This window comes from Bufo gargarizans, chromosome 1, assembly GCF_014858855.1.
Source record: "Bufo gargarizans isolate SCDJY-AF-19 chromosome 1, ASM1485885v1, whole genome shotgun sequence".
NCBI classification, from domain to species: Eukaryota; Metazoa; Chordata; class Amphibia; order Anura; family Bufonidae; genus Bufo; species Bufo gargarizans.
The window spans coordinates 259,655,016-259,677,349 of NC_058080.1; the positions used below are offsets into that span (position 1 = coordinate 259,655,016).

General features: G+C 43.2%; 1 protein-coding gene across 3 annotated transcripts in view; it reads right to left on the reverse strand.

Annotated features, from left to right (window-relative positions):
• The window catches only part of SMARCAD1 (SWI/SNF-related, matrix-associated actin-dependent regulator of chromatin, subfamily a, containing DEAD/H box 1), a 105,067-nt gene that overhangs the window by 19,213 nt on the left and 63,520 nt on the right, over nucleotides 1-22,334 (reverse strand). For all 3 annotated transcript variants that reach the window (XM_044302707.1, XM_044302698.1, XM_044302714.1), the window contains 8 exons: nucleotides 21,991-22,050; nucleotides 21,826-21,901; nucleotides 18,850-18,985; nucleotides 16,509-16,646; nucleotides 13,863-13,958; nucleotides 12,887-13,004; nucleotides 12,681-12,802; nucleotides 11,851-12,039 (listed from right to left, as the gene is read on the reverse strand). In XM_044302707.1, the coding sequence (XP_044158642.1) occupies nucleotides 11,851-12,039; nucleotides 12,681-12,802; nucleotides 12,887-13,004; nucleotides 13,863-13,958; nucleotides 16,509-16,646; nucleotides 18,850-18,985; nucleotides 21,826-21,901; nucleotides 21,991-22,050 (935 nt within the window). The remainder of the gene's footprint in view (nucleotides 1-11,850; nucleotides 12,040-12,680; nucleotides 12,803-12,886; nucleotides 13,005-13,862; nucleotides 13,959-16,508; nucleotides 16,647-18,849; nucleotides 18,986-21,825; nucleotides 21,902-21,990; nucleotides 22,051-22,334) is intronic.

A 22,334-nucleotide genomic window follows, 5' to 3' on the forward strand; every position in this document is an offset into this window, starting at 1 on the left:
TCAAAAATTTGGTATCGCAACAACTCTACACGCAACATTTTTGTGCGTGCATCCTACAATTTTTATTTTATCTTTTACTTTTGTTCTCTACTCCTTTTCTCTATATTTCAAATTTATTACAAGTGCCTTTACGTGTGAAAACACAAACACATTCCTCACACTAAATAAAGGTTTACACATTTCACACATCACACCCCAATAAAATAAAAATGGCCTATCCATCCCAACGAGTATACTCAGCTGAAGAGGCATACGCCATGCTTGCCTCCAATACTGAGTATGCTAGTGAGGGAGAAGAGGATGCCACTTTCCTATACCCCCTCATCATCATCCGCTGAGGAGAGACTCTTTAGAAGGCACCCCAGAACAACCAATAATGCAGCCCCCCCAGAGTGAGCCCATATGGACCCCACCCCCTGACGCATATCAGCTCCAAATTCCGGATTTTGAGGGCAGCTCCGAAATACATATTGTGCGGGCTTCACTGAACTAGATTTTTTCAAAATGGAAGATTTTGTAAATTTAATGGTGTCCCAAACCAATTTATACGCCCAACAATTAATTTATCAGAACCCTACATTGGCATTTGCTAGACCACTAGGTTGGACCCCAGTAAGTGCTGCAAAGAAGATTACGTTTTGGGGACTTGTGCTGCATATGGGCGTTATAAAGAAGCCAAACGTTAGGCAATATTGGAGTTCGGACATTTTCGACCAGACTCCAATTACAAGACCCGAAAAACGATTTGAGTCCATTCGGAGATTCCTACACTATGACAATACACAGTGCCCACCCCAAAACGACCCAACATTTGACAGTCTTTTCAAGGTTAGGCATGTCAATGACCACTTTAACACCAAGTTTGCTGAAGTGTACAACCCTGATAAAAATTTCAGTGTAGATGACTCCCTATTACTTTTCAAAGGGAGGATTAGATTCCGCCAGTACCTGCCTAGCAAATGGGCAAGGAATGGCATAAAGATATACAAACTCTGTTAGAGTACGGTAGCTCCGGGTACACCCACAAGTTCCGCATTTACAAAGGGAAAGATTCCCAGATAGAACCCCCAGAATGCCGCCCCCCCCCCCCCCCCCCAATCCTAGGAGTTAGTGGGAAGATCGTGTGGGTCTTACTGTACCCACTCCTGGATAAGTGTTACCACCTCTATGTGAATAACTATACCAGCATACCCCTAATCATGTCCCTAACTTCCAGAGGTACTGTGGCTTGCGGCACAGTGCGCAAAAATCTGAGAGGCTTCCCTAGATCCCTGGTAGGGCAACCACTGAGAATGGGTGAAAGTATGGGCTCTCCTCCATGAGAACTTGCTGGTGGTTAAGTACAAGGACAAGAGGGACATCCTTGTACTGACCATCATTCACACTAACACCAGCTCCCCTGCTCCTATACGAGGAGCCACTTTTCACCAACCACTAAATATTCATTTTTGTGAAACATCTGTTAGGTTAAATGTGCCCTTTCCACTCTTTAAAATGTTTGTACAGTGGTGCTCTTTTCACAATGGGTCATTTCTTGGGGTTTTTAATTTCTGAGGACCTCACTACCCCCAAACCAGTTTGCATCCTGGACTACAACAGGCACATGGGGGGGGGGGATCTTTCGGATCAACTTCTTAAGCCCTACAGATGGCAATGTGCAATGCGTACGTGCTATTTCAATCTGAAGGACACACAGGAATTTTCCTTCAGTTCCAAGATGTGGTCATCAAGACCCTAGTTTTTCAAAGCCAGGCCGGGGAGGGTCCCAGTACTTCAGGGAGTCATGGTGCCCATGTTGTACCAGGGCAATATTTTTCAGGTCAAGTCCCCCAAACAACACGGTAGGGAAGGACACAAAAAAAAGATACAGGGTGTGTTCCAAAAGGGGGATAAGGAAAGACACAATTTACCACTTTGAAACCTGCCCTGAAAAACCTGGCCTGTGCATGTAGGATTTTTTCAGAATCTACCACACATCCATGGAGTATTAATTTAATTTCATCCATGATGTACCCTGTAGTTTTACCACCTTATATCTCCGATTTAGTCCGCATAGCTTACAAGATCCACTTTTCACCAACCACTACAGGGCTCCAGATGGCGACCAAAATGGTCGCCAATGCGACTTAGAATTGCAAAATGGCGACAAGACTTTGTAGTCTTGTCGCCATTTGCGCCTAGACCCTCCGCTGCTCTGCCGCTTTAAGAAGATCGGCATTTCATACAGCAGGCAGACTGCAATCCAATAACAGAGCTCCGCACAGTATAGAGCTCTGTTAGAGAGGAGGCTGCTGATTGGGAATACAATGACCGGGCTGCCCTGCCATTGGCTGCTCCTCTCACACCCCCATTCTCCCGCGCTGAACACAGCAGCAGCTTGATCTTCACTCAGAGTCATGAAGACAGGGATCCGCTCCATGCCGACTGCTCCATAGAACAGAGGTTAGCTTGAGAGGCGAATACTTAATCCACAAACAGACTGTCACAGTCACCCCTGCGCTGATAAAGGCTAATCCTTATAGTCTTTACAACCCTGATAACAATCAGGGGCCGCTGCTGGTGCTCGTGTGAGCTCCCTGCCTGGGCTCACAAACATTCTTAATAAGGGAATAAAAGGGTTAATAGGAGCCCCGGGCTGGTCAAGACACTAAAAAGCCAGAGTGAACCATATCTCTTTCAATAGTCCTGCTTAGTAGGAGGAGATAACCTACCCTCCTACTAAGCACAGACTTTTGAAAGAGATATGGTTCACTGGCTTTTTAGTGTCTTGACCAGCGCTGGGCTCCTATTAACCCTTTACATACTTAACAAGTGGTGAGATGACTGATGATCACCTCGCCACTTGCTAATGGCTGCCGCTGCTGCCCAGTATTCCCCCCCGCCCACTTACTGACTTTTTCTGCACATCTCCTATTTTCTGCAGAAGTGGGGGGGGGGGGACCTTTTCTGGTGTGAGCCTGATAAGGACTCTGATCATGCACCCTCCCTATCCGCCCTTCCCAAACTATGGGCCCACTTACCGGCTACAGCCCCCCTACTACAAACCCAAGGGGCCCTACTGGAAGCCTCCCTACAAGGGGGCCCATGAAGTCTGCCCTTCCACTGTAGGGCGTCTTCATATGCGACATAGCTCCCAATTACTATTTCAGCTAAATGCGCTCTCCTAAAGCCATATGGTGCTCCCTACACTCTCAAGCCAGCTGTGCGCCCATACATGGAATTGCGGAACAAAATTTGGGGTCCATTTTGTCCGGTTACTCTTTGGGAAAATTAAAAATGTGGAAAATGTGGGTGTAAAGCAACTTTTTTGCAAAAAAAATTATAAAAATGCAACTTTTCATTTTCACTGCCAAGTGTTTCCTAATTCTAGAAAACACCTTTGAGGTCAAAGTGCTCACTACACACCTTGAAAGATTCGTTGAGGGGTGTAGTATTCCAAAATGGGGTCACTTTTTGGGGGTTTCCACTGTAGGGTCAGCTCAGGGTGTCTTTATATGCGACATAGCTCACAATTACCATTCCAGCTAAATCCGCTCTCCTAAAGCCAAATGGTGCTCCTTCCACTCTGAAGCCTGCTGTGTGCCCATACATCATTTGAGCACATATGGGGTGTTTCTGTAAAGTTTAGATTCGGGGTAATAGATTTTGAGTTTGCTTGGCTGTTAACCCTTGATGAGTTGCAGAAAATAAAAGTTAAAATTTAAGGGTACCTTCACACTTGCGTTGCTGGATTCTGGCAGGCATCCGGATCCGTCTCACAAATGCATTGCAATACCGGATCCGCCATTCCGGTTGTCATCCAGGAAAATGGATCCGGTATTTATCTTTTTCTCATTTTTAAAGGTCTGTGCATGCGCAGACCGCAAAACTGGATTTGTTTTGCCGGAACACTTGGGGCTGGATCCGGCATGAATGCATTTCAATGTAAAATAATGCCGGATCCAGCATTCCGGCAAGTGTTGCGGAATTTTGGACAGAGGAAATACCACAGCATGCTATGGTATTTTCACAGTCCAAAAACTGTACAGTGACTGAACTGAAGACATCCCGATGCATAGTGAACAGATCGTTCTCCATTCAGAATGGAGAAAAAAAAAAAAAAAGTGAAATTTTTGAAACTTAATTCCCATTTTCCTTTAATTCTTATGGAACACATAAAAGGTTAACATAGTTTGTAAAATCAGTTTTAAATAGCTTGAGGGGTGTAGTTTTTAAAACGGGGTGATTTATGGGTGTTTATTTAATATGTAAGCCCCACAAAGTGACTTCATAACTGAACTGATCCTTAAAAAATGGGTTTTGGAAATGTTCTTAAACATTTTATGATTTGCTTCTAAACTTCTAAGCCTTCTTCTTGTAATAACTAATTTCCAGATTTTTGGTAAATTTTGTATTTTTTTTTATAAATAAAAATGAAATATTTTAATTCGAATTTACCACGGTCATGAAGTACAATATGTCATGAGAAAACACTCTCAGAATGGCCTGGATAAGTAAAAGCGTTTTAAAGTTATCACCAGATAAAGTGACATGTCAGATTTGCTACAAATGGCAGGGTCCTGAAAGGGTTAACTTTTTCTACATGATACATGCCACTTGCTGAAGTAAGACAACCCCTTTAAGATTCACAGCTACACTGCTGCATAATACAGACTCCATGCTAACTCTTCTGAAGACGAGCCACAGCAGATCTCCTCTTCTCTACAATAGCTTGGAAGACATAATAGCAGCTAATCTCTACCCATTAGGTCAGGAAAAACTGACAATTACAGATAGAGATTGCAGAGAAAATTGCAGAATACAAGGTACATAACCGGCAGATATATTTGCTAATCCTCACGTACACAATCACCGGAATTTTTTTTCATTCACTTGTTCTAGCCCCTCTCTTACATATATGTATTGCTGAGAACACCCCCTCTTACTACATGGTTTAATGCATACAAAGTACCACCATACCATATCTGTGCGATGCATGTGACAGAAGCACTATAGATAGGGAGGAGCGCCGCTTGCGCGGGGAGGGTGGAGCGGACTGTCTGGCCCTGCGCTTGTGCGGTTCGCACAGGGGAACACCGGCTACATGCGGATACACTGAACCACTGATGGTGTGCTGGTTTTGATATATGTAATTGTGAAATATAGGTCAGCTATGTATCAACTAGCTAGACTAGATTTTTTAACCCTTCACTAGCACAATGCACTTTATTATGATTGCTATTCACATATCAATTTTTTGAGTATGTGTCCTTTTTAGATATTTATGTTCAAAGTTTCATTGGTACTTTTTGTAAATTATTGATAATACTGCACTTATTTTGTATTTTTTGTATTTTTAGATTCTGTGTATCGATCATGTGACTAATTGTTTTGATGTATCATGTACTCATTCACTTATGTATCATGTGATCAATTTTGGGTATATATACTCATTTGTGACACTATTGCTTTGCTTGACAAAAACCTCATTGAGTGGGCTGAAACGTTGCCTGGGAATAAATTGGGTCATCACCTTTCACTTTTATCTGGAGTGCTGCCTCATTTTTTGGAAATATTGTACAGTGGAATGGTCGCCTACCTTCCCTGAGGATTTGCACCGTTTTTTTCTAACTATGCTGCTTTTGTATTTTTGTTATAATAGATTATCTCTCTCTCTCTAAAATATATTATAATATATATATATATATATATATATATATATATATATATATATTTATTTATTTATTTATTAGATATATATCCATCTCCACGGCACCTCTATATGGTGAAAGAAATGTGTTGTGTCCTTTATTCACCCATGCAACATTTCAGTCCACTTGCTGGACGTATTGCTTGAAAAAGGAGATTTTTGTATAACTTACCAGTAAAATCTCTTTCTCGCTCTTCATTGGGGGACACAGGAACTTTGGGTATAGCTATGTCCTCTAGGAGGCGTTGACACTAGTAAAAGCTGTTAGCTCCTCCCCTGGCAGCTATACACCCTCCAGCCTGGAGAGAGAGCTTCAGTTTGTGAGAAGCAGTAGGGGAAGCAAGCCAACCAAAGAGAAAAACATGGAACACCAACCATGCCAAAAGACTCAACAGGAGTCTAACCAGCAACTGCCACACTGTGGCCGAAGAACAATACTGGGTGGGTGCTGTGTCCCCCAATTAAGAGTGAGAAAGAGATTTTACTGGTAAGTTATACAAAATCTCCTTTTCTCGCCCATATTCATTGGGGGACACAGGAACCGTGGGACGTTCAAGAGCAGTCCACGGGGAGGGAAAAACCACAGCCCCATGGAAGCAAGCGGCCCTGCTGGTAGCTAAGAAACTGCAGCCTGCAAGACCTTGCAGGCTAAGCAGCGGCCGCAGATGCATAAGAATGCACCTGGAAAATTTTCTTGAATGAGTGTATGGAGGACCGGAAGCCGCGTTACACAACTGCGCAGCCGAGGTGCGATGCCTCAGAGCCCAAGAAGTGTCCACCGCTCAGGGGAGCGAGCTGTGAGACTTTAGGGCGGAACGGTACAGCATTGCAGACTGAATCAATCGTGCAATTTCCCCTCGGAGGCCGCCAATCCGTTGCATAGAACCTCCGGATGACAAAAAAAAAAAAAAGGGGGGGGGGGGGGGGTTCCGTACACCGGAAGGGACTGGAGGCTGCCAATAATGACGTTACTCCCCGTCATAGGGAGTGAAGGAGAGGGAAAGTGAAGGAAGGACAATTTCTACATTGAAGTGGAAGACAGACCACCTTTGGGAGAAAAAAGGAATGAGCCAGAGAACCGCCTTATCCTTGTGAAGACCCAGGAAGGTTTCTCTGCGAGAGAGCACCCCCAACTTGAAACACCCGTTTGATGGATGTGAGAGCCACAAGAAAAAACTACCTTCTAGGACAGGAGCTGGAGAGAGATATCTCCCCAAGGGCTCAAAGGGAGAAGACTGGAACTCTGAGAGAACTATATTCAGATCCCAAGGCAGTGAAGGACGGTACGGAGGAACCGTATGTGCCACTCCCTGAAGGAAGGTTTCCATTGGCACCAGGGGAAGCCACGCCGTCAACCATGACCCTAAATGCCGATGTAAGACCGGCCCGTAAAGAAAGGTCGTCTCTGAGTGGCAGTGACCAGGGACATCTCCTAGAAGAATGAGATCGGCGTACCACGCGCGACGGGGCCAATCCGGAGCGACTAGGATTTGTCGGAATGCCCTCCATCTGATCCTCCGTAGAACCCTGGGTAGGAGAGAAGAAACACGTAAAGAGGGAGAAACTCCCACCAGGGGCATCCATGTCGTATGTTTCTGGAACTCCTGCTCGGGAGTGAAGTTGGGGAGCTTTCGTGTAGATACCGTTAGCACACCCAGACTAATGGAAGGAGTACCTATAGCAGGAGGGATGTGGAGGACGCCACAGTCCACCAGTCGGGACCGGAGCGTGCCTGGAATGGAAGGCCACTAAAAGAATACCCCGTGCAGATGCAGATAAGGGAAGGTAGTAACATAGGGCATGCTACTAAGGCATGCGGGGTGTCTATGAATCCTGATCCAGAAGAGAAAAAGGAGAGGGGAAGAATAGGCTAGGTCCCTGCCCATTTCCTGTAGAGACTGGTGCTATACAAAAATAGCTAAGGATTTCAGTTGTAGAAGAGTCCATCACCTGACGCTAAACAGACAGACCCCAAGTATATAGTGGTATGCAATACCGCTCCCACAGTAATAGCCAGTGCTCGCCCCGTCAGCGCCCAAAAACTTAGAGGGAGGCCTGAGACTATCTGTAGAAGCCACGTACCATACGGCCCCAGTTTAAAATAGAGCAACCTTAAAAACTCTACCTGGAATGGTGCTGAACAGGAGCAACTGCCAAGCTGGCGCCAGGGTAGGGACCCTGCTTAGGGGATGTCCCGCTGCAGCAACCACGAAATCAAGCATTAGTGAAAGGCTGCACCTGAGGAGGAGAGCACGCTGTAGCTGCTACCAGAGCGCCAGCATAACCACTTTCCCAGAGAAGGAGGAGTGGTGGATAGAGAATACAGTCAGTGAAGCAATTAACTTGCTGGAACGTACCCACCATATATGTGCAATGGTGTACGCACTACTACTGATGCGGACAATATCATGACCGACTGGAACAACGAAGACCCATGGAGATGGGAGTCTCCAGGACACAAGTGATGCTAGTAGACCCCCTGAGAAGACAGGGGAGTTATAATCATTGTCAAAACCAGCACCAAAAATAACACAATGAGAATAGCCACCATATCCACTGGCAGTACTCATACAGCATCTAAGATATTCAGTTAGTCGCCCGCTAGTGGACTACTTACGAAAGGGAGTAAGGCCGGCAGGAAGCACAGTGATGTGTAACTCTCCGGCTATGGGAGGATAGAGCGACAGTCGGACCTTATCCAATGGTGGTGCAATTACCCCACCTATGGAAGGTGGAATGCGTACGGAGTACTTAAGCCAGTGGTAGGGAAAATACCCCACCTAAGAAGGAGGGTTAATGCCCACGGCGAGAACTAGTGCATATGGAGAGTCCTGTACCCTGTGGGAGTGCAATTAGCACCTAAGTAAGGGGGTAATGCATACAACACACCTTGTAAACAGAGAAAATGTCATCCTGCCACCTGTGGAAGGAGCTATTGAATACGGCAGGTACCGAACCCAGTGGAGATGCAATTCCACCACCTACAGAAGGGGGAATGTACACGTCCGGCACTGAAATCAATGTTATTGTACTTAGTCCACCTATGACAGGGGACAATGAATAAGGTCAGTACTGTATCCCAAAGTAGTGCAATTACTCCGCCTAAGGAAGGGGGTAATGCCTGCGACAAGTGCTGCTAGCCACCGTAGACGCAATCTTAGGAGATTGCTTCAGATTCATGTCAGGGTCTGAATCAGTTATTCCCCCCCCCCCCCCCCTCCCCTCAGACGGACCCGCTCCTGTGAGGGTGCGCCAGAGCGTGACCCGGGGAGGAAGGGAGGGGGCGTGGATATGTTCGAGGAGAAGATGACCTGCTGTGGTCCGCTAGCGCACAGGTCTTCCCCAGGTCTCCCCCCCCCCCCCCCCCGTTCGGACCAGCGGTGCGCTCGGTCCCCACATGCCTGTCGGCCGGCGCTACAGCCACCAGGGAAGCTTGCTCACTCCATGGAAACAACCCTGGAGGGTGCACTGCGCCGCAGGCAACTCCGTCCAGCCGCCCTTCTCCTTGCTCTAGGCCTCCACTGGAGTCGCCGAGCTTAGGCACATCGCAGGGGGAGGTGGGTAAGACCAGAGATGGTTGCCAACCAGTGATTATGTCGGACGCCATCTTTTTGTATAATGGCACGGGCATTTCAATTAACCCACGATGGAGTGGACGCAACTCCCTGCCTTCTCCTTCCCCTGCCCTTGCCTAGTAAGGGGGGAACTAGAAAGCGACAACAGGGATTTCCCCTGGAAGTGTTAAACTGGCTAGAGATGCCACGAGGTAGGTGGCATGCCTTAATCGTACGTGCGCTTGGGGCCCCAAGTGATAATGAAACGAGGAGGTAAGGGGAAGAGGGTTAATACTTACCTATTCCCGTGTACTCACCTCATCCTGCCGCCATCTTCACCCCTCCATCTACTGGCACCGTAGTGGCAGGACGCTGGAAAAGGGGGGCTTGGATGGGTGACCCCTTGGCTGGCGGGATGCAGGAGAGTGAGGCTGCCCTGGTCCACCTTGTCTTCTGTGGGGGAGGCAGGAGTGCGGATGACCGGCACTGGCGCAACTCGACCCCAGGAGAACAGGGAGGCGAGGCGTCCACTGTTGTCCCATCTGAAAAAGGAAAAAATAAAATTAAATAAAAAAATCTTCAGGAGATCCCTGCAGAGCAGGGAGGTCTTGCCTCCTATTGACACTAGAAAAAACTGAAGCTCTCTCTCCAGGCTGGAGGGTGTATAGCTGCCAGGGGAGAAGCTAACAGCTTTTACTAGTGTCAACGCCTCCTAGAGGACATAGCTATACCCACGGTTCCTGTGTCCCCCAATGAAAATGGGCGAGAAAAAGTCCCAGCAAGTGGACTGAAATGTTGCATGGGATATATAATAAATTTATATATATATATATATATATATATATATATATATATATATATATATATATATATATATATATATATATATATATATATATATACAGTCATGGCCGTAAATGTTGGCACCCCTGAAATTTTTCAAGAAAATTAAGTATTTCTCACAGAAAAGTATTGCAGTAGCACATGTTTTGCTATACACATGTTTATTCCCTTTGTGTGTATTGGAACAAAACCAAAAAAGGGAGGAAAAAAAGCTAATTGGACATAATGTCACACCAAACTCCAAAAATGGGCTGGACAAAATTATTGGCACCCTTTCAAAATTGTGGATAAATAAGATTGTTTCAAGCATGTGATGCTCCTTTAAACTCACCTGGGGCAAGTAACAGGTGTGGGCAATATAAAAATCACACATGAAAGCAGATAAAAAGGAGAGAAGTTCACTTAGTCTTTGCATTGTGTGTCTGTGTGCTCCACACTAAGCATGGACAACAGAAAGAGAAGAGAACTGTCTGAGGACTTGAGAACCAAAATTGTGGAAAAATATCAACAATTTAAAGGTTACAAGTCCTTCTCCAGAGATCTAGATTTGCCTTTGTCCACAGTGCATAACATTATCAAGAAGTTTGCAACCCATGGCACTCTAGCTAATCTCCCTGGGCGTGGACGGAAGAGAAAAATTAATGAAAGGTGTATACGCAGGATAGTCTGGATGGTGGATAAGCAGCCCCAAAGAAGTTCCAAAGTCCTGCAGGCTCAGGGAGCATTAGTGTCAGTGCAAACTATCTGTCAACATTTAAATGAAATGAAACGCTATGGCAGGAGACCCAGGAGGACCCCACTGCTGACACAGAGACATAAAAAAGCAAGACTACATTTTGCAAAAATGAACTTGAGTAAGCCAAAATCCTTCTGGGAAAACGTCTTGTGGACAGATGAGACCAAGATAGAGCTTTTTGGTAAAGCACATCATTCTACTGTTTACCGAAAATGGAATGAGGCCTACAAAGAAAAGAACACAGTACCTACAGTGAAATATGGTGGAGGTTCATTGATGTTTTGGGGTTGTTTTGCTGCCTCTGGCACTGGGTGCCTTGAATGTGTGCAAGGCATTATGAAATCTGAGGATTACCAACGGATTTTGGGTCGCACTGTAGAGCCCAGTGTCAGAAAGCTGGGTTTGCGTCCGAGATCTTGGGTCTTCCAGCAGGACAATGACTCCAAACATATGGCAAAAAACACCCAGAAATGGATGGCAACAAAGCGCTGGAGAGTTCTGAAGTGGCCAGCAATGAGTCCAGCTCTAAATCCCATTGAACACCTGTGGAGAGATCTTAAAATTGCTGTTGGGAAAAGGCACCTTTCCAATAAGAGAGACCTGGAGCAGTTTGCTAAGGAAGAGTGGTCCAAAATTCCGGGTGAGAGGTGTCAGAAGCTTATTGATGGTTATAGGAAGTGACTGATTTCAGTTATGTTTTCCAAAGGGTGTACAATCAAATATTAAGTTATGGGTGCCAATAATTTTGTCCAGCTCATTTTTGGAGTTTGGTGTGACATTATGTCCAATTAGCTTTTTTTCCTCCCTTTTTTAGTTTTGTTACAATACACACAAAAGGAATAAACATGTGTATAGCAAAACATTTGTTACTGCAATACTTTTCTGTGAGAAATACTTAATTTTCTTGAAAAATTTTAGGGGTGCCAACATTTACGGCCATGACTGTATATATACACACACATACACACACACACACACACACATAGCAACTACAATGATTTGCAACAAACTAGTACAAATGAAATTACCTGTTTCTTCACATCAGACAATAGTTGGTCAAGAACCTCAAATTTTCCAGAATCTAATATCAGTTCCTTTTCAAGCTTATACTGAGAGAGGCTGCAAAATTCGGAGCACAGTCTGTGGAGCTCAAAGTCTGTCATGACTTCCATGTCCTCGAAGATTAGATCAGGATTAGCTTCACAATGGGTTGGTTCCTGAATGAATAAATGAAACATTTCATATACAGTATGTACCAGGAGAGTCTGAAATATCCTTTCTGCTATAGGACACAGTGTTCTATTATCTCCTTATATAATGCACTGAATGGGGCTGCTTAAAAGTGTTTGTCTCACTTCAAATAGCATTTATCATGTACATTTATCTGCCTGCTTTGCCCAGCTTAGAGAACTGCATGTCAGCTGTCATTAGCTGAGCGGAGCAGGCAGAAGTAGGAGCCCGCTCCGCTCAGCTAATCCTGGCATAGTACATGGGTACCCATGTGCTATGCCAGCAGTTAGTAATATTCCAGGGAGCACAGGCAGGAGCAGCAATGAGCGCTGCTGCGGCCCCATTCATAAAATGAGTACTCTGTACACTTAGCGGTGTAGGGAGAGTTTTAGCACACCAGTGAATGGTGCACTTTAGGGGTTAAAAAGTAAGGTAAAAAAAGAAAATTAATAAATAAAGTATATTAGAAAAAGATTTTTTAGGGGGTTAGGGACAACATTAAAAGTTAGTTACTCTTTAAATGTATGGAAAAAACGTGATGTGAGCAGCAATTATACCATTATAAGAATATTACTAATATCTGTGGATCATAGTCTCATATGTTACAGCTGGGTGAGAATATATTTACCTTGAGCATTAGCTTGGACATGGAGCGTAATTTTTCTGCTGTATAATATTGACGGTGTAGCAAGGGGTGATTGGCCATTTTTCTTAAGTGCATCATTACATTACAAAGCTCAGAAGTTTTTTCTAAAAGAAAACATAATTACTTGAATCTACAGTTGTTAAGAAAAACTAACAAACCACTGCAGAAGAGTTGGTAAATGGGTTTACCTGGTCCCTCAATGGACCTCTTCAGTTTAGCCATTAAACTGTCATACAGATGCTGCTGCTTTTTGGACATTTGGCAAAACTTTATGTGGTCTTTCTTAGGAGGCAATTGCTTGAGAACCTAATGAAACAGAAACAAGAAGATTACTTGGAACCGAACCCGCATTCGGTAATAGGTTTTTCACAGTAGAAATTACATTTTTGAAGTTATTACCCAAAGTCTTGCGAGACTTCGTGAAGTAATAACTTCGGCTCATCTGAGCCCATACATTCTAATACTGTACGGAGCTCCCGCACCGTACAGTGTTCTAACAAAGTTTTATGCAAATCGACTTTGGATGTTTCATCCGAAGTTGATTCGCGGATCCCTAAAAATGAACACAACAAAATTTTTAACGTAAAAAGTCATCAGCAGTATTGCTGTATTTTCTCATCCACCCAATAGAGAGTTAATAAAAGTTAATCACCAAGTTATGTGTACCCCTAAATAGTGCAATTAAAAAATACAGTTTGTCCCACAAACAAACATGCCCTCATATAGCTACAGCTACTACGGAAATATAAAGTTATAGCTCTTAGAAGGGGATAATGAAAAAAATGTCTTGGTCGCTAAGGTCCAAAATGCATACAAGGGGAAGGGTTTAACACAGGATGAAGGCAGATTTGCACACGAAAGACCAAGTGATGGCACCAACTACCCCAAGCTTTGATGCTCCTTCCTCACAGGGGTCTCTGTGTTACTTTATTTTCATGTATTCTCAGGGGCAGATTGTCTCCACGACATGCATAAATGCAAATCCGAGGCAGAACTCGAGGGTCAGCTTCGGGTGTCTGCCCAGGATTCCACAGAGGATCTGCCGTGTGAACATAACCCAACAATCAGAAGTAGCGTTTAATTTCTTTTTATCACAGATTTCCTCTTTAGAACTTTCCAACAAGACACCATGGCCATCTTTAGATCTTGCCGTGCATCTCTTACCTCAGTTTTTACTCTTTTGAGTATAAATGGCTTCATGATCAGTTTTGCATGGGCGATTCTGTCCTTTTCAAAAGTGCTTTGCTCGTCAGTAGATTTCTAAAATAACAGATCATTAGACATTACTGGAAAGTTTACTGGTACCCACAGCGCCATCTGCTGCCCTGCAAACAAATATACAATTGGTAAAAGAAAACCTGCTTGTTTTCTAGAAAAAAAAAAAAACTGTTAGTAATGATTTGGGTCCATAGAAGGTAAAAGGGCATGTTCAGTGTACAAGCTGGAAACACACATGCAGGGCCCAACAGAAAGACATGTAGCCTTAAACCGGTCAGGCACACGTCAAAGAGAACTGTTGGCATGTATCTGGTTCACAGAAGCCTATGGAGACATTTGATAATACACCTGGATACCTGTGAGACAAACATACTGTCGAAGGCGACATGAACAAAGCCTATGGGAACCTGCACACGTGTGTGGTAGAATGCGCAGAAGATCCGCACCCATATCCTCCAAAAAACGCAATTTCTAACTGGTTTTTTTTGTGAAAATTTGAAATAGTTTTGCCGCAGATCTTACCCTTATTTGAAAAAGGGTGAAATCTGCAGGAAAAAACACAAATAAACTGCAATTGTCATACTGCGGATTTTAAAATCCACATGGCGGACTAAGTGTACATGAGGTTCGCAGTATAATAGCCGTTGCAGACAACTGTTTAAAAAGGTGCTTCATAGCAGTCAGGCTTTTAAAGGGAATCTGCAGCCTCTGAATTATAAGGAACCAGGTCTGTGATCTGTACACATGCGCTGCGCATCTGGATTTATGATTATGCTCACTGTACTCCTTGGAGACTATTCTAATATACAGTAGTAAGTAGGTTTATAGTCGGGTGGCAATAAGCAACACAGGGTGGAGCACTTCTAAACAGGCCGCTGACCCCGATTTTACCTAACAGGGAAGTAACAAGGCATTTGGGCGATTCTGGAGAACATAGCCCCAACTGAAAAGTGATAGACCTGACCATAAAATCATACAATCACTTTATTCTAATCAGCTTATAACTACCACTAGATGGCACTCATGTCCCTTTAATTATCCAGTGGGAACTAATCTAGGCCAGACAGGCAATCCATTAAACATTAGCAGGTGCATGAATGATACTGTTGTATTACATTAGACCCCAGTATAACATTACATTATAACAAAGCTACCGCTGGAATAAAGTGAACCACAACTATGTTTATGGAATTATTCTAGCAGTGCAGTATTCATTGCCAGTTGGATAGCTTAGGACAAGTAAGTATAAAACAAATTTATGCTAATTTTCAGGAAACGTGAGAGCAAACTATCCTTTCCAGTATATGTTTTGTTGTTTTCTACTTTACCCTTACATGCTGAATGTTAAAGGGGTTGTCCGGGTTCAGAGCTGAACCCGGACATACCCTTATTTTCACCCAGGCAGCACCCCTGATCTTGGCATCGGAGCATCTCATGATCGCGCAGGGCATGGGCTCTTTTGTTTACAATAACACACTGCCGGGCATAATCTTCTACCTGGCAGTGTGTTCGGTGACGTCACCGGCTCTAGCCCCATCGGGCTTCCTGGTAGCCCCAAGGAGAGCCCGGTACGTCACCGGAACTCTTAAAAATGCCTTTTCCCTGCGCGATTTAGCGCAGGGCAAAAGAAAGCATCAGAGCAGTTCATGTCAGGGGGGCTGCCTGGGTGAAAATGGAGGTATGTCTGGGTTCAGCTCTGAACCCGGACTACCCCTTTAATGTGGTACCGAAACATTTACTTTTTTTTTTGGTTTTATATAGGGAAGAATAGCAAGTGGTAAAATATGCAAATTTCCTTTTTGGTTGAATATTTAATTACTTAACATAATCCCCTTGCGTGTTATCAACACAAATTATGTGCATTTTGGCATAACATACATAGTTGCTATAACGCCCGAGAACTAAAGTACCAAACTTATTGTAGCTTGTGCCCCACCACTAGCTGATATTTAGTTATGTGAATTTGGAGTAACATTTTGCATGATACGGACACATTATTACAAGTGTAATGTGCCCATGTCACAGGATGCTCCTGATGATAAAGGTGGGTTAGGGTGATAGATTTTAACGTTAAGGGTTGATTATTCATTGTCCTAATTTTTTTATTTATTAATTTAACCTTTTCACACATTGCCCTAGGGCTTGAGAAAGCTGGGAGGATAAGGGTGATGGCACCTAGTGCAGTTCTGACAAGCGGAAATTACTTAAATCATTCCCACAGTGCAGAACACCAGGGTTTAATGAGGCTGGTAAACTGGCTAAATTGAAAACTGCATCCTGAATGCATGTCAGAACTGCACTGCGTGCCAGCACCCCAAGACTGGCTTCCTTCCAGCATTCCTATGTATGGAGATCACTGATCGGCTTGGTTTTACATCCCTATTAGCACAGATCTCAAAAGAAAAGTGGAGAAAATTGGATAAAGTGAGAAATTAGCAAATAACGGACACATAACTTCAGGAAGGAGAATAAACAGCATAAATCAGCAAGGAATGCATTGAGGGATGAGGATGTGTGTTCTTGTACCAGTATCACATACAGTTCGCCGCTACCGATGAGCAATCAGCTTTTTACACTATTATTTTGCATTACCGCTTTGGAAGAGAACATCCTCTTGAGCTCACTGGTACTGCTGCTGAACATGTGAGGCATCACAAAATTCAGGAGAGACATCAGTTCCAGCAGGTTATTTTGGACTGGAGTTCCAGTTAGCAGCAGACGATTCTTGGCCTGTTTGGGCAAAAGATGTTGAAAGCTGTAAGTGGCTTTATTTGTGGAAAGAGGACACTCTGCCTGAAACAGTCACAGAGTAAGGTCTTATGCACACAGCCATTTTGCGGCCGTTCCAGGCATTGGGGACAGCAATTACGGTCTCCAATGCACGGGCAACATCAGTGCAGCGGGCTGGACCCGTTCAACTTGAATGGGTGCGTGGTCTGTCCGCACCGCAAAAAAATATATGACATGTCATATTAATTTGCAATGCGGATCAACGGAAAAAAAACACCACGGAAGCACTCCGTAGTGCTTCCGGTGTTCCGTTCCGCATCTCTGGAATTGAGGACCCAATCAAGTGAATGGGTCCGCATCCGTGATGTGGGGTGCACAGGGCCATGGATTGCCGACCCGCCGTTTGCGTTGCAACGGCCGTGTGCATGAGGCCTAATTGGTCTATTGCTGTAGAAACTATTAGGGTCATTTATCAAACTGGAGTAAAGTAGAACTGACTTAGTTGCCCATAGCAACTTGTCAGATTGCACCTTTCGTGTTGAACAGCTCCTTTGCAAAATAAAATGTGGAATCTGACTGGTTGCTATGGGCAACTAAGCCAGTTCTACTTTATTTCAGTTTGATAAATGACCCCCTATAATGAATCCATTAACTCCATTTCCATACATCAGCCTCCGCTTGATCAGAGTGCAAACAACTGGTAGGCTGGGTCCACACGTTACCGATTAGCTGCTGAAGAAGGGCTCCTAATGATCCTTTAAACTCCCATTCAAGAAGATCAATGGGCACGCGCTGAGCAAAGTTTCAGGAGGCATTTCTGTACCCTGGTGTCTAGGCTGTTGCCCCAGCTTCCGCATGGCTTTAAACCTGCAAGGCTGGGGGCTGTAGTTAAGTGTTCAGCTAATGGCCTCGCAGATCATCAAGATTGAGACCAGCAAGGTCAACAGCGCCCCAAAAACAAAATGAGAAACCGTGCGCACAGAGTCGATAAAAAGTAAACTGGTGCAGTGCTAGGATAGCCCAGCTCTTATCAGTTGGTTTTACCATTTTTATTCTTTTTGTGTGCAAGTCATTTGCTGTTTTTTCTATGGAGCCACTTCAGACTACGGAGAGCCTGACTGTAGGATTGTTAATGTAGCTTTCCACACAGTCCAGTAATAGTTCTGCCCTCATGATCACTACTCTGAAATTACCACTACATGAGCTTTGTAACTTAGCTTTTGTTGTTGTTTATCAATCATATCATTATGAACATTTCTAGACGGTGGCACAAAAGTACTGAAATAAAAAAGTAATAAAATGTCTGAGCAGATCACCAGCGTGTGTGTGTGTGTATTTGGTTGGAGCACAGACTGCTTCATTCCCAATTCAAGCATGGGAGCGTGCTCTCCACTATTTAAGCTAAAGATTATTTTATGGTTGTCTATAGACTTTTACAACAATTTGACACCCTAAAATACACCCTAGCCAGGTTATTAACTACTGAATGTTTAGTTGTCTTGAGCACAATGGCAGAACACAGATTGTCTCATGGAGCAGGATTGTGCAGATGTATACTTTACACTTACTTATAGTCACTATTGGTGCTGCCAACTTGTAGCCTATACGTATTTAGCGATCGGTTTTACTTTATTTTATATTACCATAACCGATTTTATTCTATCCCAAAAAATAGTGGACCGTTTTCAATCATCCTTGTCCCTTATAAGAAATTTGAGAGCCAGTCAAAGTGTAAAAGTAAAACGTAAAATGGCTGCGCTCTAAGCAGCATCAACAGGAACTGATACTCAAAGACAAGAGCCAAGAAACTTTATTAAGGAGCCTGTGACTGCTTTGAACAGAACTGGAGATCTCTAGTAAAATCCATTAGCAATCAAATAGATCAATGCTAAATCCCAGTGTAAATAGAATGCTGTACAAGAAAGCAGCTTGCAAGTGTTTCAAGTTAAGGCAGCATCTTTCTTTGACATTGATGTATTATAGAACGGAATCTGAACTTGGCAACTGAAAACCCTGCTTGTCGAAGAGGTGTAATTTATTGCAGACATGAACACTTACTCTGCGTTCAAGTTTGGATTTGCTCCTCTAAAGAAGTGAAATAAATCAGCTGAATGGCCTTGCATGTTTAATGGTGGGACTTAGGAGGCTGCAAGAGCATTGCACAAATTCTCCTGACAAATGATGCATGCCGAGTGACACTTACATTTAAGGTCATAAGGTGCTGATAGCGAATGGAACTCATGTTTTTCAGCATGTGTCCTTCGTCGAACACTGCGTAATTCAGCTTCAAGCGGCGAAACAATCCGCGATCCTCAGCGCTGCTGATTGCACAATTGTATCTGCAAATAAACAAGCATTTTATAGCTGGTAAAGTGTACGGAACAGCTCAGTATAAAGTGCTTTGAACAGCGGTTTATGCTGCTACTATATACAGTTTTCACACTGGCGTTTTGGCTTTCAGTTTGTGAGATCCGTTCAGGGCTCTCACAAGCGGTCCAAAACGGATCAGTTTTGCCCTAATGCATTCTGAATGGAAAAGGATCCGCTCAGAATGCATCAGTTTGCCTCCGATCAGTCTCCATTCCGCTATGACGAAGCGGAGCCAAACGGATCTGTCCTGACACACAATGTAAGTAAATATAGACGGATCTGTTTTCTCTGGCACAATAGTAAACGGATCCGTCCCCCATTGACTTTCAATCGTGTTCAAGACGGATTAGTCATGGCTATAGAAGACATAATACAAATGGATCCGTTCATGACGGATGCATGCGGTTGTATTATTGTAACGGAAGCGTTTTGCAGATCTATGACGGATCCGCACCAAACAAGAGTGTGAAAGTAGCCTACGTATTTTATACAGCAATATTTTACATTTATTAAAGGAGAAAGTCCCATTTATTAAAAAGAACCGCTATGCACAATTGTCTTCCATGCTGGTCTCTAGTACTACATATAAGATGTCCATCTCTGTGTATCTATCTACACAGTGGTGCTTAAGAGTTACTAAACCCTTTAGAATGTTCTAGATTTCTGCATAAATTTGACCTAAAATTACATCACATTTTCAGAAAAGTCCTAAAAGTAGATAAAGATAACCTAATCAAATATTAAACTTTATCACCTATTCGTTGATCCAATAACACGTCTGTGGGTGGCAAAAGTATGAGAACCGTTAGGCCTTTTTCACACAAGCGTGTCCAGATAAGGTCCGGATGCGTTGCGGCAAACTCGGGCGAGTAGGTACGCAATTGCAGTCAGTTTTAACTGCGATGGCGTAGCGTTGTTCAGTTTTTATCGCCGGGTGCAATGTGTTTTGCACGTGCGTGATAAAAAAAAAAAAAATGACTGTGGTACAGAGACCCGAACTTCTTCACAGAAGTTAAGGTTTGGGTTCGAGGTTGTGTAGATATTATTTCCCCTAATAACATGGTTAGAAGGGAAAAAAAATAGCATTCTGAATACAGAATGCTAAGTAAAATAGGGCTGGAGGGGTAAAAAAAAAAAAAAAAAAAAAAAAAAAATTTTTAACTCACCTCATCCACTTCTGTTTGCGCAGCCGGCATCTCTTCTGTCTTCTTTCCTGAGTAAAGGACCTGTGGTGACGTCACTGTGCTCATCACATGATCCATCATCATGGTGATGGATCATGTGAATGACCGTGTCATGAGCCTAGTGACGTCATCAAAGGTCCTATTTCTCAAAGAAGACATTAGAAGAGATGCCGGCTGCGCGAACAAGTGGATTAAGGTGAGCTAAAATATATTTTTTTAACCCCTCCAGCCCTATTTTACTAAGCATTCTGTATTCAGAATGCTATTATTTTCCCTTATAACCATGTTATAAGGGAAAATAATAATGATCGGGTCCCCATTCCGATAGTCACCTAGCAACAGTGCGTGAAAATCGCACCGCATCCGCACTTGCTTGCGATTTTCACGCAACCCCATTCATTTCTATGGGGCCTGCGTTACGTGAAAAACGCACAAAGAGGAGCATGCCGAGATTTTCACGCAACGCACAAGTGATGCGTGAAAATCACCGCTCATGTGCGCAGCCCCATAGAAATGAATGGGTCCGGATTCAGTGCGGGTGCAACGCGTTCACCTCACGCATTGCACCCGCGCGGAATCCTCGCCCGTGTGAAAGGGGCCTTAGGCTAGACTTCTTGTAGCGCGACTGATTTTAACTATTGAACTACATTGCACTCCAATCAAAAACATTGCTGCTTATACGCAGTTTGTTAAAGATCAACTGTCCAGAAAACTATAGGAAACAATGTTTCATGGATGGATGAGACCAGAACTTTTTAGTTTAAATGAAAAGTATTATGTTTGGGAAAAAGAAAACACATAATTCTAGCATAAAATCTCTTCTCATCTGTGAAACGCAGTGGTGGTAGTATCATGGTTTGGACCAGCTTTGCTGCATCTGTGCCACCATTGAATGAACAATTAATTCTGTCCCGACCTGAAGCGAGCGGTTCATGGGAGGAAACCCACTAACATAACAGAGTTAAAGCTTCTTTGCATGAAGGAATTGGCAAAAAATTCCTCCAACCCATAGTGCAGGAGTAATCAACAATTACCATGAAAGTTTAGCTGCAGTTATTGCTGCATTAGGCTACTTTCACACCAGCGTTAAAGTTTTCCAGTATTGAGTTCCGCTTCAGGTTTGTCCTAATAGTATCCGTTTGCACACAGATTTCTGGATCCGGCAGGCAGTTCCGGCAACAGAACTGCCTGCCGGATTCCTCTAACGCTAGTGTGAAACTACTCTAAGGGTGTCACACCAGATACTGAAAGCAAAAGCTCACATCCTTTTCCCGCTCACAGAGATCTAAGGTTTTCACTCATTTGGTTACTTTTAGGACTCTGAAAACCTGATTTAGCTACAGGTCAAATTTATGCAGAAATATAAAAAAAATAATAATAATTCTGAAGGCTCCACAAACTTTCACACACACGTGTGTGTAATATAAAAAAAAAAAATTATATATATATATATATATATATATATATATATATATATATATATATATATTCATTCTAAGGATAATGTTTTATTTTATATAAGAATAAGAGCCATATTGGTTTCACAAGGCTGTAATGTAGCATATTCACCACAAGAGGTCACCCTATATCTATGTCAAATAAAATTAAAACTTAGTAAAACTTACGTTGTGACGATAACATTAAATTCTACAATCTTATTCAAGATGTCATATCGTAAATGTCTTCGCTCGTCCTGAGAGCCTAACAGAAAAAGAATAACATCAGTGCTTAAAATGCACAAACACAGATTTGTAAAGTAGTATGTATAAAAAAAATATATATATACATACCATAATATAGCAAGATGTTCAGATCTGGACACCAGTGGTTGAACTCTCGGACCCAGTTATCTTTGGGGGGAGACAAAAACAAAAAAACTTCAGCAATGTATGGACTAGAATATGAAATTCGTTCTATAGTTCTTGATAAACTGCAGCTCCCAAAATAACAGAATAAATAGACCATTGCACACTTAGTTTTCCAGTGAATGTCACCATGTAAAATTTAAATCTGCAGCAAACATGCTGTGTATGACATCTAGAAATTTCAAATGACAAAGTAGAGAGAATGCAGGAGTTCACAGGTTATTTTTTGTTTAGTTTTTATTTTGGGCTAAGAAATTCCATAACATAAC